This window comes from Calypte anna, chromosome 4A (assembly GCF_003957555.1).
Source record: "Calypte anna isolate BGI_N300 chromosome 4A, bCalAnn1_v1.p, whole genome shotgun sequence".
Classification (NCBI taxonomy): Eukaryota; Metazoa; Chordata; class Aves; order Apodiformes; family Trochilidae; genus Calypte; species Calypte anna.
The window spans coordinates 16,587,308-16,603,701 of record NC_044248.1 but is presented as its reverse complement, the minus strand read 5'-3'; the positions used below and the strand labels follow the sequence as shown (position 1 = coordinate 16,603,701).

General features: G+C 35.7%; 1 protein-coding gene across 1 annotated transcript in view; it reads left to right on the top strand.

The window, feature by feature from the left end:
• Positions 1-16,394, top strand: part of NFXL1 (nuclear transcription factor, X-box binding like 1) — a 42,254-nt gene that overhangs the window by 7,990 nt on the left and 17,870 nt on the right. Inside the window, exons 8-16 of the mRNA XM_030449769.1 lie at positions 281-395; positions 723-847; positions 1,785-1,907; positions 3,696-3,786; positions 5,493-5,613; positions 6,169-6,325; positions 7,092-7,183; positions 9,253-9,274; positions 14,460-14,600. Coding sequence (XP_030305629.1) covers positions 281-395; positions 723-847; positions 1,785-1,907; positions 3,696-3,786; positions 5,493-5,613; positions 6,169-6,325; positions 7,092-7,183; positions 9,253-9,274; positions 14,460-14,600 — 987 coding nt within the window. The remainder of the gene's footprint in view (positions 1-280; positions 396-722; positions 848-1,784; positions 1,908-3,695; positions 3,787-5,492; positions 5,614-6,168; positions 6,326-7,091; positions 7,184-9,252; positions 9,275-14,459; positions 14,601-16,394) is intronic.

Genomic DNA, 16,394 nt, shown 5'->3' with positions numbered 1-16,394 from the left:
AAACTGTACATGCAGGACAGTGCAAGCCTGAGACTACTCAGTTTATCTATTTTGTGAACCACTAACTCCTCAGTATACAGTGGCCTTCCAGGCAAGATCACTGCAGGGATGATCAGTTGTATTTGGGAAACTTGGCAAATGTAAGATTTGTTAACAAAATTCAGAAAAAGTTAAATTCCATACAGACACCTTTTACCCCAAGTTTTCCCCCTTAGTCTGCTTTGTCTTGGTATTTAGTTCTGTTACATTGCATTCATTTGGTTTCTTTTGTGTTTTCCAGATGTGTGGGAAACCTTTGCCTTGTGGTAATCACACATGTGAACAAATCTGCCATGCTGGTCCCTGTGGAGACTGTCCTCGTTCTGGGAAAAGGTCCTGTCCATGCGAAAAATCCAGTAAGCTAAAAAAAAAAAAAAAAAAAAATTAAAGAAAAAAGTTATGCAGTCTTTTACAGTCAATAGTTTAGGTTAATTCTGCAGGGCAGGGTCCATAAAAAATTCTAAAAAACAATGAACTGTGACAGCTTATATTAATTTTTTGCTTAACTCTTCCAAAACTTTATTTGGTATCAGAAGTTTAATTATCTATGTGAAAAATAGAGTAATTCTAGAGAAATTTTTTTAAAAATGAAGCATTTGTAGTACTTTATACAGAGCATTTTTTTTCTCAGTATTTCAACTTTTTTTCTAAATGTTTGCTCATACTTCTATCTCTTCACCTAGAGTTCACATTGCCTTGTACAGAAGATGTGCCCACTTGTGGTGATAGTTGTGACAAAGTTCTGGAGTGTGGCATCCATAAATGCTCACAGCGCTGTCATCGAGGTCCCTGTGAAATATGCAGACAGGTTAGTCTTGCCATAGCTGGTTCTCATGTTGTTAGGGTTTTCAAACACTAAGTCTTGTAAGGAAAATTAAGTCATATCTATCACAAAATCTATGACTTTCTGTTCATGAAAAAAGCACATTTTTTTTCTCTATTCCCTCCCAACACAGTTCTGAATTAATAGCTAAGCATTGTGTATCTGAGTTGAGGCATGGATCTAAGTCTCATTGTTTTGGATTGATAGTTTGTTTTTTAACTAATTATGCCCTAAAAGCCCTTGATTTTCACCCCCCCAGCTTTTCTAGCTTCCTTGGTGCTTTTTTTTTTTATTAGTGAAATGGAAGAGGATGTAACATAACATCATTTCCTATCCTCTAAATAAGAAAATAGTATTTTGCTCTGCTCTAAATTTTTTTTGAGCTTCTGTGGTCTGGCCTATAAAGCTGTTGCTCTGTCTGCTCTCAGTTTTCTCTTCCTGAACTAGCTTTGACTAGAAAGTCTATGGTGAAAGTAGTTAGGACATGATAGCTGGCACGAAGATCAGATAAATCTGCTCACCTACTTCTTAAGTTGTCTGTATATATGGTGGATAAATGTAATTTACTATGCAGGATAGGTACTTTTTTGTATGAATTTGTTTTGTGTTTAAGCTTGACATCTTGCACTATGCACCTGAATGGTTCCCTTGGATCTTGGTGAGACCACAGCAGCAGTGAGGTGCTGTGGTGAGCACAGTGGCTGCAGTACCAACACAAGGCTTCCAAGTGGGTTTTGCTCAGATAGGAAATTGCTCAGAACATAGGAGTTGATGCTCATTTCTGTTCTGATACTGCACTGTAATGTAATGTTACTCTCCCATGATTCTTTCTTCACAACTAGTAGTGGAACATTTTATTTTCCACTCTTTTTTTCTTTTTTCTAATAAAAATATCCTGCTTTTTTCCCCTCTTGCTGCCCAGGAAGTTGAAAAACAGTGTCGCTGTGGAAAGCACACTAAGCGCATGCCATGTCATAAGCCATATTTGTGTGAAACAAAGTGTACTAAAATTCGTGATTGTCAAAAGCACCAATGTAAGAGAAAGGTAAGTGCCCAGAGATGACCTTTCTCAAATGTATTGTTTAGATAATTTTTTAATTTATCTATAACATTTTGTATTACATGTGAATCACATCAGTATTTAGTTCCACCTCATGGTACTGTATGGAAAGAAGACTTTTCTTCAGTGTCATTCAAATTAGTTCACAGTGTACCAGAATTCTCTGAACAGCACAGAATCATAGAATTGTAGAATCACAGGATGTCAGGTTGGAATGGACCTCAAGGATCATCTGGTCCAACCATTATAATATTGTTTATGTGAGATGTCTCAGCACCCTGTTGAGATGAGACTTAAAACTTTCCAAAGTGGGGGAATCCACCTCTTCCCCTGGGAGAACATTCCAACGTCTGACTGTCCTCAGAGTGAAAAATTTTACTCTTGTGTTTAATCAGAATCTCCCCAGGAGCAACTTGTGCTCATTAACCCTTGTCTTACCCATTTGACCCCTTGTCTTATCCATGTGACTCCTTAAAAACTGTGACAGGATTTTGAACAACTGGCGAGATCTAGAAAGCAGTTTTGGTTTTGAGTGCTTGGGTAGTTACTGATGCTTTATGTATTCTGGAGTAGTTAATAAATTTGTTTCCTTACTTTGTAGAAAGAGCGAGGGATCTCTCATAACTTTGTAATGGACATACTTTTAATTTTGACAATTCACCATTTCATCTCACCTTCTGATATGCATCCCTGGAAACAGCAGTAGTCTGACAACTGGAAATTTGAGTTTTGTTTCCCTTGTCATTTGAAATCAAAGGAATAGTTGATAGCTCAAACTATTTTAAAATATGCATATATGAATACATATATACATATATTAAAAATACATCAGTTTGTGATTCACAAAGTCCTGAAAGTTGCCTGCTGTTTTTGAGTTCAGACATTATGAAAGTTGGAATTCTTACCACAGGAAGACATGAAAAATACAGTTTTGTTTTCTAAGTATTTTATTATCAGTATTATTAAAGTGAATTCACTTAATGTGAAAATATGGCAAAACAAGTAAATGCAATCTCAACATCTTTAGTTGATGCAATGAAGTCCAGGTCTCTCTTCCTAACTGCCATCCTTCCTTAAGCAGTTTGAAAGGAAGGTACCTTTCCAGTTAATGTAGAAGGTGGGGATCTCCCCTCTCCAAGCATATCCACTATTGCTGTGGTGTTGTGGTATTTCCAGATTCTTCAACATTGCTATGTTATATAAGAAGAAAAAGTAGGTAACTGATTGTAAAGTTGTCTGACCATTACTACAAAAGTGAAAGGTGTGAAAGTTTGGGGTTTTTTTTCCTTTTCTTTTTTTTTCTGTTTTAAAAAAATTTTTTATGCTGTTTTTTGTTTTGTTTTTGTTTGTTTGTTTAGTAGTTAGCAATAGATTTGTGCCCGAGATGATACAGTATAAAAGTGGAAGAGATTGTAGAGTAGTAGAGCCAACTGCTGGATATCCTATGTGTAATCTTCTGAAATTATTTCAGATTAAAACATAAGAATTTTAACCTTTTAAATGTTCTTATGCTTTTTGGAAGCTGCCACTTTAGTGTGTTGAAATGATGCTTACAAATGTGTATTTTCATCTTATTTTATAATTTTAATTTTCAAAACAACTTTTCAGATGGCTGCCTTTCTATACCTGACATGAATTTGAGGAAATCTGATGAAATTGCATGAAAATTTTTTTATGTAGTATTGAAAAAATGGGATAGTAGGAGAGCACAAATTTATACAAGAAATGTCAAGAAGATTTTTCAGTTACATCCAGTATATATTTTTTTAATAGTGCTGTTCTGGAAACTGTCCACCTTGTGATCAAATCTGTGGGCGGACTCTGGGCTGCAGAAATCACAAATGTCCTTCAGGCTGTCACAGAGGTAAGAATAGGTGAAGGATTCCCAGAGTCGTGGAATATTGGGGTTTTTTTGCAAACTTTGTGTTTGTATTGCTCTGTGTGGTGGTTAATGAATTCTCTCCCTCTTTGCATGTGGGCCTTTTGTGGGGGCAGTGTGTTGGAAATGTTTTTAGAACTGCTTAGGGCTTAATTTACATAATTAATTTACATAATGACAACTGAGCTTTTACCTGGTAATTTTGCTTACCATTGTTCCTTTGAAAATGCTCTTTCCCTTTTCCAGCTGCTTAATTAAAAATCCATAGCTTGACATTTTACCCATTTACTGAATATTCATAGCAAAGTCTGACAGTATATAAAGATGACTGTGCTGGTTGAATCTGTCTGTATTTTAAAAATTCTAGAGCACAACGTGATACAAGTGGCTTAAAATTTAAAAAGAAAAAAAAAGTTGATGAAATTTGAATGTATATTGGTATCTTACTGATAAAAGAGAAAATAACTTGCTTCTGACTATGTGAAAGATAAAAAAACTCTTTACTTCTGCATCCAGTGACTTTTGCCAGAAAAATGCTGAAAATGACCAACATTACCTGGCAGGTTTTCTCCTAGCCAACTGCTTTGACATTCACTTGGTAGAGGATTAAATTGGAATGACTGAAAAAAGTGTCTGCACTCTCATCAGTTTTCCCCACAGAAGCTGCTGCCCCACTGAAGCAGCAGCTGAGTAGTCTACGTAATTTCCCTTAGTTGTCCAGACTATAAATTGCAACAGCTCAGGAAATCACAACTGGTGTGGCCTGTCTTGTTTTTGAGGCAGTCACTCTTCAGAGGACAAGACAGGGAAATGTGGTAGTTGTCCCAGTTAACCTGCTGCTACTTCTCTCACCACAAACTAGTGGAGTTTTTTGTATTTGTTTTAGTCTGTTAACTGTGCCCCTTTTCTTAGTTTTGCAATGAGCTGACAGATCTCAGAGAGAACTGAGTATAAAGGAAATAGTATAACTCCTAGAAAATAACTTTCTAAAAGGAATTATTAGAGGTTACTGATAATAAGCACTTGGAGTTTAGCAGGAGTCCCTGGAGAAAGGTAATTTAATAGATTGCTACTGGTTTGATTTTTACATATCTCTAAAGTGTTTAATCATGCTTGCTGAAATTTAGAATGTGTTGCTAGGGAATAGAAATGTTTTGTTAGCTACTGTAGTGTATTATAATGTTTGATTTAAGAACATTGTGCTCTCACCTTGACTTCAGGCTTATATGTGATCTCTGCTCTTATTATTTGTTATATATAAAATACTTCTTTAAAAGATTTTAAAGATTTCTTTCTTAAATATTGTACAAAATATGCATAACGTTGTACCAGTTTTTCAATATAAATATATTGAAATATAAATAGCAAATATTTAAGTGTTGTGTGATCTACATGACTGGGCTTTAATAATGCTAACCTCTAAAAAATGAGAGATTATTTATAACTTGATACCAGTTAACAACTGTAAAACACTCAGGATTATTATTGTTATACATCAAGAATGGTGAAATTCTCAAGAGGGATTTGAAACTAAGCAGAAACAAAAATGAAACTTCTTAAAATAATAACAATTAACAACCATCCGTTATTTAGATTAACAGAATAGAACAATTATGCCATTTCAGTTATGTTACTTGCCACTTTTTCTAATGTTATTCAGATTATAATATTATTAATATATTTATTTCTAGGTAGTTGTAATCCATGTCCAGAGACTGTAGATGTGAAATGCAATTGTGGAAAAACTGTCATTAAAGTGCCCTGTGGCAGGGAGCGCACCATCAAACCTCCCAAGTGCAAACAGCTCTGCAGGTCAGTATAGAAAGCCTGTGTGTTTCTAGTTCTTCAGTGGAGTTTCAGGTGTCCTTAAAGAAGGTGGCAAATACAACTTTAAAAGGCAAAAATTACTCCTCTAATATGACTACAGGTATTACTTCTCAGTTTTCTGTATTCTTGCCTATGCAGATGAAGTGTAGATTAGGAATAATCCTTCCTCTATCAGACACCTTTGATGCTGTGGTTTCTTGTGCAGCTTGCTACTCTCAAGGGTGAGGTTCTATCCCACCATTTTGAAGCACCTCCATGAGCTCTTTTACCTAGAAAACCTAACTAGCAAAAGGAAAAAGGAGATTACTTAAAGTACATCAGAATTAGGATTGAAGTAGCCATTTGAGCAATTGTGATTTTAGTGTTATTTAGAACTTCAGGATAATTTTTCTGTAGTATTAACCACTACTGAAGGTGAGAAGGAAACTAGTTTTTTAAAAAATAACTTTTTCATCTTGATTATTTGTATTCTGAATACAATTTTCCAGTACCTTCATATTTCTTGCTGACGTATTGATTCATTCTTGGATTTTATTTCAGTAAACCACCTACCTGTCACCACTCTACCAGAGAGAAACACTACTGTCACTTTGGTCGGTGTCCTCCATGTCGTCAGTCCTGTCAGAAAGCATTAACGTGTGGTCATTTGTGCCCTGTTTCCTGCCATGATGAAGCACTTGTGAAGCAAACTGGCTCAGTAAGTTAATAGTGAAAAATGGTGTTATTTGTGTTCTGAAGAATGAGCAACAGTTGTTTTACCTTGATTGTATGTGGGAGGCTTTTGAAGCTCAGAGTAATTAATTAAATAATGAGACACATGGGTATGTATACTGCTTAACCAAGAGACCAAATGGTTCTAGTTGCCATCTTATTGATTTTGTAATATATATGTAATTGAATATGCAGTTTTCAGCATATACTTCAATTGAACTAAGCAAAAATTCTATCATTTCTAGAGTATGAGTTGTATTTTATTTCAAATCTAACCAATTACTTTTATCAGAGCAAAAAATAAATTTTAACTCTGGTGCTTACTAAACCATCAACATTTGCAGAAGTTAGAAGTCAAAAATTATTTGGCATCTTTAAGCATGACACATGCACTGCATGATGATAATTCCAGCTGTTGAAATATTTTTGTATTTATACCTCTACTAAATTCTTAGAACTGCTTTGCTGTTCTTTTTGTTTGAATTTGTGCTGGATTTGTAGCAGTAGGGTCTCAGACCTCCAGTTTCCTGTCCCTAATCGTGCTAAGGATGAAACTGATTTTAATTTTTTTTTATTGTGTGCATGTGTGCTAGGTCTTCAGCTTTCCTCTAGTAAAAAGTTAGTTGCTAGAGTGTGGCTTTGTTAGAATTGGGATGTCTCTAGGTGAAATGTTTGTTTATGGTTGTGGTAACAATGGTCAAGCAGATAGTTGGGTTTTTTTTTATTCAACTGGTGTTATTTTTTGCTCTCAGCATCAATCTGCAGGTCCTTGGGAACAGCCTTCTGAGCCAGTTTTTATTCAAACTGCATTGCCATGTCCTCCATGTGTGGTTCCTGTGCCAGTGTAAGTATTAAAAGAGAAAACAAAGAAACTTTAGGTATTAAGAATTTTTTTATTTTTATACTGTTGTAGAGGTGGAAATGAAAATAACCTTATTTTCCTCTTCATATGCAATGTGAACACTATTCTCATAAAACTGGAAGCATAATTCATTGTTTAATATATTTTTGTAGTGTGTGGTGGTAAATGTTCAGCTGTTTCTAATATATGTTCTCTACAATTCTGCCTTAAAAGAAAAATATGAAAATTGCAATTTGATTGCCTTCAGGGACATACAAATTTTTTAATATAGTTTCTATTCTTGTTTGGTTTATGGGATTGTAATTTTCTGCATAATTGATTTCTGTTTTGTCTCTTGGTTATTCACTTACTATATGCTAACAAATGGCAAGTGGTGCCCTTCATCCCATCTGTTTCTCTCCTTTCTATTTATGACTTGTTCAGAAGATTCTGCTACTTGAGTAGTGTTGAATCAACTCCTTTTTGTTAGGATTCTGAGGATATAAGGGAATATATGTTGATGACAACTGTTTACTATTCAGTTTGAAAGAACTTTGTTTACATTGTGGAATGACTCAGATCAATATTTATCTGAAAAACAGCATACTGGGGTGGGGAGGGGGCTGTTTGTTTTGGTGTTATAGTCTGTTACTGTTTTAAACCCTGCATAGCTCACAGGTCTTAGTGCTTATCTATTTTTTAAACATCCCTCCTTAATGATATTCCTTAAAGGAGGATGTCTTAAAGGCTCAGGAGCAGGCTGCCCCTATGTGTTGTAAGTCAAGCCAGTGGAGCAGAAGACCAGCTTGGCCAAATAGGTGGCTTTGGCTGCAGCAGAGGGGGGGGAAAAAGGAGTTTATGGCCTTTGGAAGAAGGGACTGGCCACTCACATAACTGCAAAGGTATTGTGAGGCTGTGCAGGGAGAAAATCAGAAACTAAAATCCCAGCTAGAAATTAATTCGGCTTCTGAGGTAAAAGATAGCAAGCAACATTTCTACTAATACATTAATAGTGAAAGAAAGACCAAGGAAAGCCTCCATCCCCTATTAGATGCAGGAGGAAATATGATAACAAGGGATAAGGAGAAGGCTGAGATGTTTAGTGCCTTCTTTGACTCAGTCTTTAGTAATACAATCACTTGTACTGAGGGAGTTCAGCCCCTTAACCTAGAAGACAAAGAGTGGAACTCTGCCCCCTCTGTGTCCCCCCCCCCATCCAGGAGATGATGGTAAGTGAGCTGCTGCACCACATAGATATACACAATTATATAATGTATGGGATACACCCCCGGGTGCTGAGGGAGCTGGTGGGGTGCTCAGCTAGCCACTTGCCATCATTTATCAGCTGACAAGGCAGGTACTAAAAGATTGGAAGTCAACCAGTGTTACACCCACGTTTAAGAAAGGACAGAAGGATGATCTGGGAAATTACAGGCCTGTCAGTTGACTTTGGTGCTGGAGAAGCTGATGGAGCAGATCATATTGAGTGAACAGCACAGGTGGGGGATAACCAGGTGATCAGGCAGCATGGGTTTTTATGAAAGGCAGGTCCTATTTGACAAGCCTGATCTCCTTATAGGACAATGTGACCTGCTCATTGGATGACAGGCTGTGGATAGTCTGTCTTGATTTTCATAAAGCATTTGACACAGTTTCCCAGGGCATACTCTGAGAGAAATTGGCTACTTGTGGCTTGGATGGGCATGTGCTTTGCTGGGTTAAAAACTGGTTGGATGGCTGGGCCCAAAGAGTTCCAGTCAGTGGAGCTAAATCCAGGTGGTGACTGGTCATAAGTGGTGTCCTCCAGGGCTCAGTGCTGGGGCTGTTCCTGTTTTAACATCTGTGTCAATGAACTGGATGAGGGGACAGTATCACAACTGTTAACTGATACTGTTAACAACTGTTAAAAAAGAGAAGGCATTGATCTGCATTGATTGATGCTTTTCTCTTAGTTTACACTTTTAAGAAATAGATTGTGTTATTTTTGTGTGTGAGAAGCACTGTCACTATTTTAAGTCCCCTATTGAAGAAATAGTAATTTTCTAAATCTGTGACTTTTCTCTCTTTAACAGGGAGTGTCTTGGGCAGCACGAGGTGAGTTTTGGAAACTGTTTTTTAAGGTGGAATATGAAGTATATCTCAAATTTTCATTCTGCAAAAAAAGATTATCAAAGAGAAACATTATATGGCTTTTTTTGTATCTAAAATCTTTTTACAAGAGCTGACATACCAGAAGGTATTCTACTTCCTTTTTGAAGACTGTATAACTAAACTGTTTAGAATTCTTAGACAGAAGTTTAAACTCATGATTTACAAAGCTATTTGTTATTATACTGTAGTTATTATACTGTATTTGTTGTTATACTGTAGTTATTTAAAAGGCATATAATTTTGAGGGGAGAGTATTTACATTATATACTTCTGGATTTAGGTTGTTGGTTTGTTTTGGTTTTCTTTTCCCTCATTCATTGTTAATCATTCCCTCTCACACACTTTCCTCAGTTCTCTTAGAAACTGCTGTATTTATTTTAAAAGGATAAGGAACATAGTGCCATACAGAAAAATTTTTATATGACCTGAATATAATTATACATGGAGGAAATCATACATTATAGTGGAAACTTCTTTAGTGTTACATATAGCTTGCCATCTTAGTGTGCATCCTTCTGCAGTTTTGGATGTAGTCATTGTCTAATTTGGCTTCTTACATAAGAAGAAAATCTAATTGATGCTTGGAACTAAATAACTATCATCATTACACACACTCATTTCTAAAGGTAGTGAAATTTAAGATGAGCTCATTTTTCTCAGTTTTTAAAGGAGATTATTAAACTAATCTTTCAAAAAATGTTGCGGTTGTAGCTTTGCTTGTAAATCTGGTAGGAATTCACTAATGAAGTGCACATAACAATACTGCAACAAACCTAGTTTAATTTTAAGCTAGTAAAAAATTCTAGAAAACAAAATGTAAAAAATATTTTATGACACCCCCCACTCCCTTTTTTTTATTATTTGACCTTTAATAATCTTTTTTATGATGGTGGCTTGATTATGTGGTGGCAACATCTCCAAATGTTGTTAATGAAGTTTATATATCCACAATCTGCTTGTGCAGCATGCTTATTAATCCTACCAAGCTGTGAGTACAGTTCCCATAGAGCTATTTTGCTATTTTGCAGCTTGTCAAAGAAAAATGTGCTGTGAAAATGGCTGAAAAGAACTGTGCTTACTTATTTGTTGTTGAAACAGCTGTATTTTGTTTTTGCTTTCCATTGTAAAACATGCAGGTGTATCAGCTGGTGTTTTACTGAGTGACATGTTTCCTGATAGGACATATCAAATCTCATCTTAACTTTAATGACTTTATTTTTAAGTAAAATATCAGCTGTGGTTAATTGACTATGTAAATTGCTGCAGATTATTTTAATGGTTTTAGTACTTTTCAGATACACATGGCTGGGAAGTTTTGTGTCCCTCCCCATAACAGAGGACAGTATGGCTCTTCTTATTAGTGAAATTTGCTTCAATTACTACATTTTTATAACTACTTATTTCAGACTAATGAAAAAAAAAAAAGTAAATTTCTTCTCTGTCACATACTAGTTTTAGCAGAATCAGTCATTGGCTTTGAGTCTTATGTTTCTGTGGGTTAGTATAGAAAATAGGTATAAAGCCATAGGATTTTTCCTTAGCTTTTCCTTAGCTGTCCTTAGCTTTACCCCCTCCACACACAACAATTCTATATATTATTAGACATATTTTATATATATATACATATATATAAAAATATATATACACACATACACATATATATTATATAATTTGGATTTGTTGGTGATATATGATGTTCTAGATTAAAGCTTCCTTCCCTCAGCCAGCAGAGTGCAGTGCTTCCTTCTTGTTATTTAGCAGTTTATGGAGTGGAATGAAGTGTCCTAATCTTTGGAACTTTGATAGCAGTCAAGGAAAAGAATGTTCTTTTAATGTACGTGTGTTAGATGGTGCTTAAAGTGTATTTTATGTGCATTTTACATTTTTATGATATTCTGACATCTCTAAAAAAAACAAATGTAATGTCATCTATTCAGTGTACAGGAACATTAGATTTTATCAAGTAATCTCACCTCAAACTCATTTAATGTTAATAACAAGAGAAAGAATTTGGATGTATTTATGAACTCCTTTTTTTTCTTTGAGGGGGTGAACTTAATGTTATGTTTTATTATTTTAAGGTGTTACATTTTTTAGTTGTGTGTTTGTAGGAGGAAGACCATTTTTCTGCTTCTGGATATTTTAAGTAAAACTTTGAGATTCATCTTTATTACTTAAATTACTCTATAAATATTGCCAAGATTTCCTTGTCCTATTGTATATGATTTTTATTTCAGTACTCCAATTCATGTATCTGTTAGTTGCTTTTATACATTTGGGAGATGTGCTGGAAAGCTTTTGGATGTTGCCTTGTCCTTTTTTTATTTGCCTTTGTTTTCTTATTCTTTGGAAGACAATCCTAATGGTCTGAAAATGATACCCCTTTATTTTTTTTTTCCAATCAGCTTTCATAAAATACTTCTGGTTCTCATGTATGTTTTTTATCCTTCATCTTGTTCTTTGTGGCTTCTTTAATGTTTGTCTTTGTAGCAAGAGTACTAAACTCCATTTATCCATTTTGGAAATGCATGCCAGCTACAGAAAGTACTTTGGATCTATTACCAATATTCACAACAGACTGACTTGTTGAGAGAGAAACAAAATTTGAAAATCTAATGTAGGTTTACATTAATATAAATTCATTTGGCTTTGGATTACAATGTTAATTCATTCCAGAAGGCTCTCTTTTATTGGACTGAAGACTTATGAAAGTCAGGGGACAAGCTGAAGCTGTGCTGGATGCAGCCAGAGGGCTGGGACGTTCTCTGCAGTTGGCTGTATGAAAGCTGCTACTGTTGTCTACTGGCTTGTGTTTCCCTGCCCCTGGCTTCATTCAACGTTGCATTTCATTTGGTGTATTTGGGGGATGCTCTCAAAAGGGATGCTCCACTTCTGCCCCTGCTTCTTCTAATTCTTTTTCATGAGCTAATGCCTGTGTCCTTATCTAATGGAAGACTTAACTCTGTTGAAAGAAGTCTCATCAGGATAGTGAACTGGGCTGCCTTAGAACTAATCCTCTTTTACTGCCCTGGTCTGCTGTAACTGCCCGAGCCACAGCAGAACCAGTAGTGCCACAACAGAACCAGAAGTCATAAAAAAAAGTGTGGAAATGGGTCAGCAAGGAAAAGTATAGAAGTGGCCAGTGGCAGATTTTAATGTTTAGTATGTGTTCTTTTACTGAGTAGCATCCTTTGACTACTGACATAGGAAACTGCAACTGAAAGGAAATGGTAACTCTGAGGAAAGAGGAGGAGGAAGCTGGAGGAGAATGAGACAGAATGTTAGGAACAATAAAAGCTTTGGTAATCTGTGGGTGTTTACTGGGTATAGCACTATTGTCTGCTTCAGACCCTCTTTTTAATAGGTCTGTTGCTAGCTTTTGCTCATTTGGTCAGTAGAAACATAAGACATCAGAGACTGAATTGCAGGATGTTCGAGGGGAGTATGAACCAGGCATTCAGACTACTTGCTTTGGTTGTATTAATGCTTTAGCTAGTATAATGAGCTTCATCCCTGACATGGGGATGGTAGAATAGTTGGACATGATAGCCTCAAGGTTTTACTCTGTATTCTGTACTTGATGTTCAGCCTGCCGTGCGGACTCCTGCTGTTGACAGTCTCTGTGGGTCAGAATGAGAAGATGAATTCAGAAGTCTTGTAGATTAATTGCATTTTGCAATGGCTTGATGTGGAGCACAGTCTTTGGGGTGAAGCCTGGAAAACATTTCAATAGACAAGTGGATTCAAGTCCTGGTCTGTATATTTTTGCTTTAGGATTGAGTGAAATCAACACGGACAGTGCTGAAAGGAGAGCATACTTTGCTGTGCCCCTTAAGAGACCATTCTCTCTTCCTTCATTTCATTTCCAGTGCCTACCTGGTTCTATGGCAAATCAGCTTGCAACCCTAGCAAAAGACTATTTTCTGTTAATTAATTTTCTTCAGTTTTGATAAGTTGCATTGGGGTTTTTTTGAAAACAAATGTGTGGTAGGACTCCTGCAAAGTGGTAGGAGTGTGCAATAAGGAGTGCAAATTCTAAAGAGAAAAGGAGGGGATACAGTGCAAAGCTGTTCATTCAATTGGCTTAAGCAGTGACACAAAACACACCCTTGGTCTAGTCAAGGTGAGTTATGTCACATTAGCCTATTGTGTAATAATATTACAAATAGGTTTTTTTTCTCTGTGAAACGATCATAATATTAAGAAAATATTAAGAAAAAAATCCATTTTTTTGACAGCATCACAGAAGCTAATTTTTTTCATGTGACTATTATATAATGGTTGGAAAAACAGAACAGTGAGTTTCTTCTGTAACTTGTGATATGCTGAGACTTAAACTATTCAACTTTAGGAAAGTAACCTAGTTAACCATGTTAGTAGTTTACACTCTGGTACCAATGAAGATTAAAAGCTTCTAAATAAATGCTCTGGACAGTACTACAAACTGGACAGTTAACTAGAATGTTAATGCCAAAATTAGAAAGCAGAAGTACATCATAAGACATTTAATCCTGGTCCTGTCATAGAGCCTTTTCTTTCCCATCTCACTCCTGGGAGTTATATTTGATGTAGTCAGTATTAGATTTTTAGCATTTCTGACTTGGAGGTTGCTTTCTTGTTTGTAGAATTTTAAAATGTTTTTTGTTTATCATGACCATACACAGTTACCCTTGTGAAAGCAAACTGCAGCTGTCTTCTGCAGTAACTATAAAGCAGTTTAGAAACCTTTCATGAAAGACATGAGTGTAATTCGGGGAAAAAACAGAAATAAATAGCACTAAAAGATTTGAGAATCTAATAGTCTGAGGAAAAAAAAGAAAAAGAAGCTATGTTGCAAAAGTGAGACAGCTTATTTAAGTAATTAAATGGGCTTTTTTTCCTGGTACAGCAAGTGTCAAACAAGTATGTGTGATTGTGTTGGGCTGGGAACCTAAGGTCTATTAATAAAACCTCAGAAAGATCAAATACATTACACTGGTTTTCATTTTTTAAGAAAGACACTAAAACCCAAAACTTCTCTGTAATGATGCTGTTCCTCTGTGTGTACACATATCATACACAGCATGTTTGCAATGTGTATTTATATATGCTATCTGTATTTATAAACGTGTATTTTTTTAACTTTTAGATTAGTCCATTACCATGTCACTCTGCAAATCCCTACTCATGTAAAAGATTATGTGGACGGCTGCTTGATTGTCAGAATCACACCTGTATGAAAGAATGTCATCATGTTACTAAATTGAACAGCAATGCAGATGGAAAGAAGGTAGGTTGCTTTTCTTTTTACTTTTGTGTTTTGTGTATTTTATATGCTGTCTTCAGTTTTAACTGGAAAATAAAGAATTTGTAGCTTGAAGGCAGAGGATTTATTCCGGATTCTGTGGGAGACTTGCATATGTGCTGTTCTCATTGATGCTGTGTCGTTTAGCTAATCTATACTTCCCTAGACTACAAAATTAAGACAGTAGTATAGTTTTTACGAATGCTGCACTTTTAAAATTTGTTTTATGTTAATGTACATTACTTTGTTTTTATTAAAACTCCATTAACACTCTAGACAGGTCTCTAAAGTCAGTTTTTATAAATGTCAGTATCTAGTGAACTACCGATAATGAGTATATACAAATGCACTTGCAGTCTGCCTGGGAAGCTGTTTACTGAGGAGAGCTATAAATGGGTCAAGGAGGCTAGGAAATCTTCAAGAGAGAGAGCACTGGAAATGTTGCAGAATAGCTGAAGACCTCTTAAAGCTCTGGGGCGATATATTCATGTTTATCAGTGTCAACTAGAAATCGTCATTTATCTGAAGCATTAAGAAGCTGTAGGTGTTAGTTACAGAAGATAATATGAAGCAAGAAAGTAAATACAAAGCTGAAAATTCTTCTAGATTTGGGCAGTCAAAGGCACATAGCTTGTGGTCTGAGAGAGTCATGATTTGGGGGAAAAATGCTTTCTGAAGCATTTCAGGAAAAGTTGCAACACGATCTCTCTGGGCAGTTAGAAAACTAAGCAAGCATTCAGTTGGGTACAAAACATTAGTGTTATCTTGTAACTTAAGTAGAATGATTTCCCTGAATTCCAATCCTAGAAGTGATGTTGTCATCTAATAACTATATATTGCACTTACTCTATTCATCTATTAATGATTGTGGAAATTTTGTCTGAGGAGTCTGAGCTATTAGTGCAACTTGTGGAACTGTAACCCGCAGAAGTACTGACGTCAGTAAATACAGAAGTAGTTTAAGCATCTTCAGTTCTAAGTATGTCTGCCTACTCTGAGTTAAACCCATTAAAATGTGAATGTATCAGGATTATTTTGGCTCCATTTTTAATGAGACAATACATTTGTTCTGCATTTTTTGTTAGAAAATACTGCAGAAAGGCCAGCTGTTTACTTCTACCTACTGTTAAGTTTTATATCACAGATTTCTAAGTGCTTTCAGTTGCTCTTGTCTTTCTTATATGCAAATTTTTGGGGGCCAGGTTTTGTAAATGATCATTTTAGAAAGGTTTCTTTTTAAACTTCAGCAAAAATTGTTCAACTGCAGAAGGAGAGGAAAAGAGATCTGGAAGAAAATAGGGAGGAAGGAACCATTAAAAACCTAAAGTCTCATGCCCTTATTTTGAATAGCATAAAGTGAAATGTTGGTATGAAATTCTTGGTTTTGGGAAAATATTGTGTAGTTGTGGATAATGTGGCTTTACTTTAGGAGATTTCTGTGAAACAGAGCATTTAAACATGATGGTGGGCCTGAAATACCATGCTGTGTAGGTTTAGTTGATAAATCATGTCCTTCTATCTGTGTGTATTTGAATGCAGACTGCTTCTGAATGAGTTGTTAAAATAATGATATGAATAGAACCGGAGTTTAATTTACTGTGTTGATGTTCATCATGTTGTGCTGATGTTGGTTCTGTCACCTGGAATGAAAATGACACCAGAACTCTTAGAGACTGTGCAGTATAGAGTGGAAGCAATGCCTTAGCAGCTCCCATCATATACATAAGCTAAGACTTTGGAAAATTATGCAAGCTCTCATGCACATATGGAGATAGAATT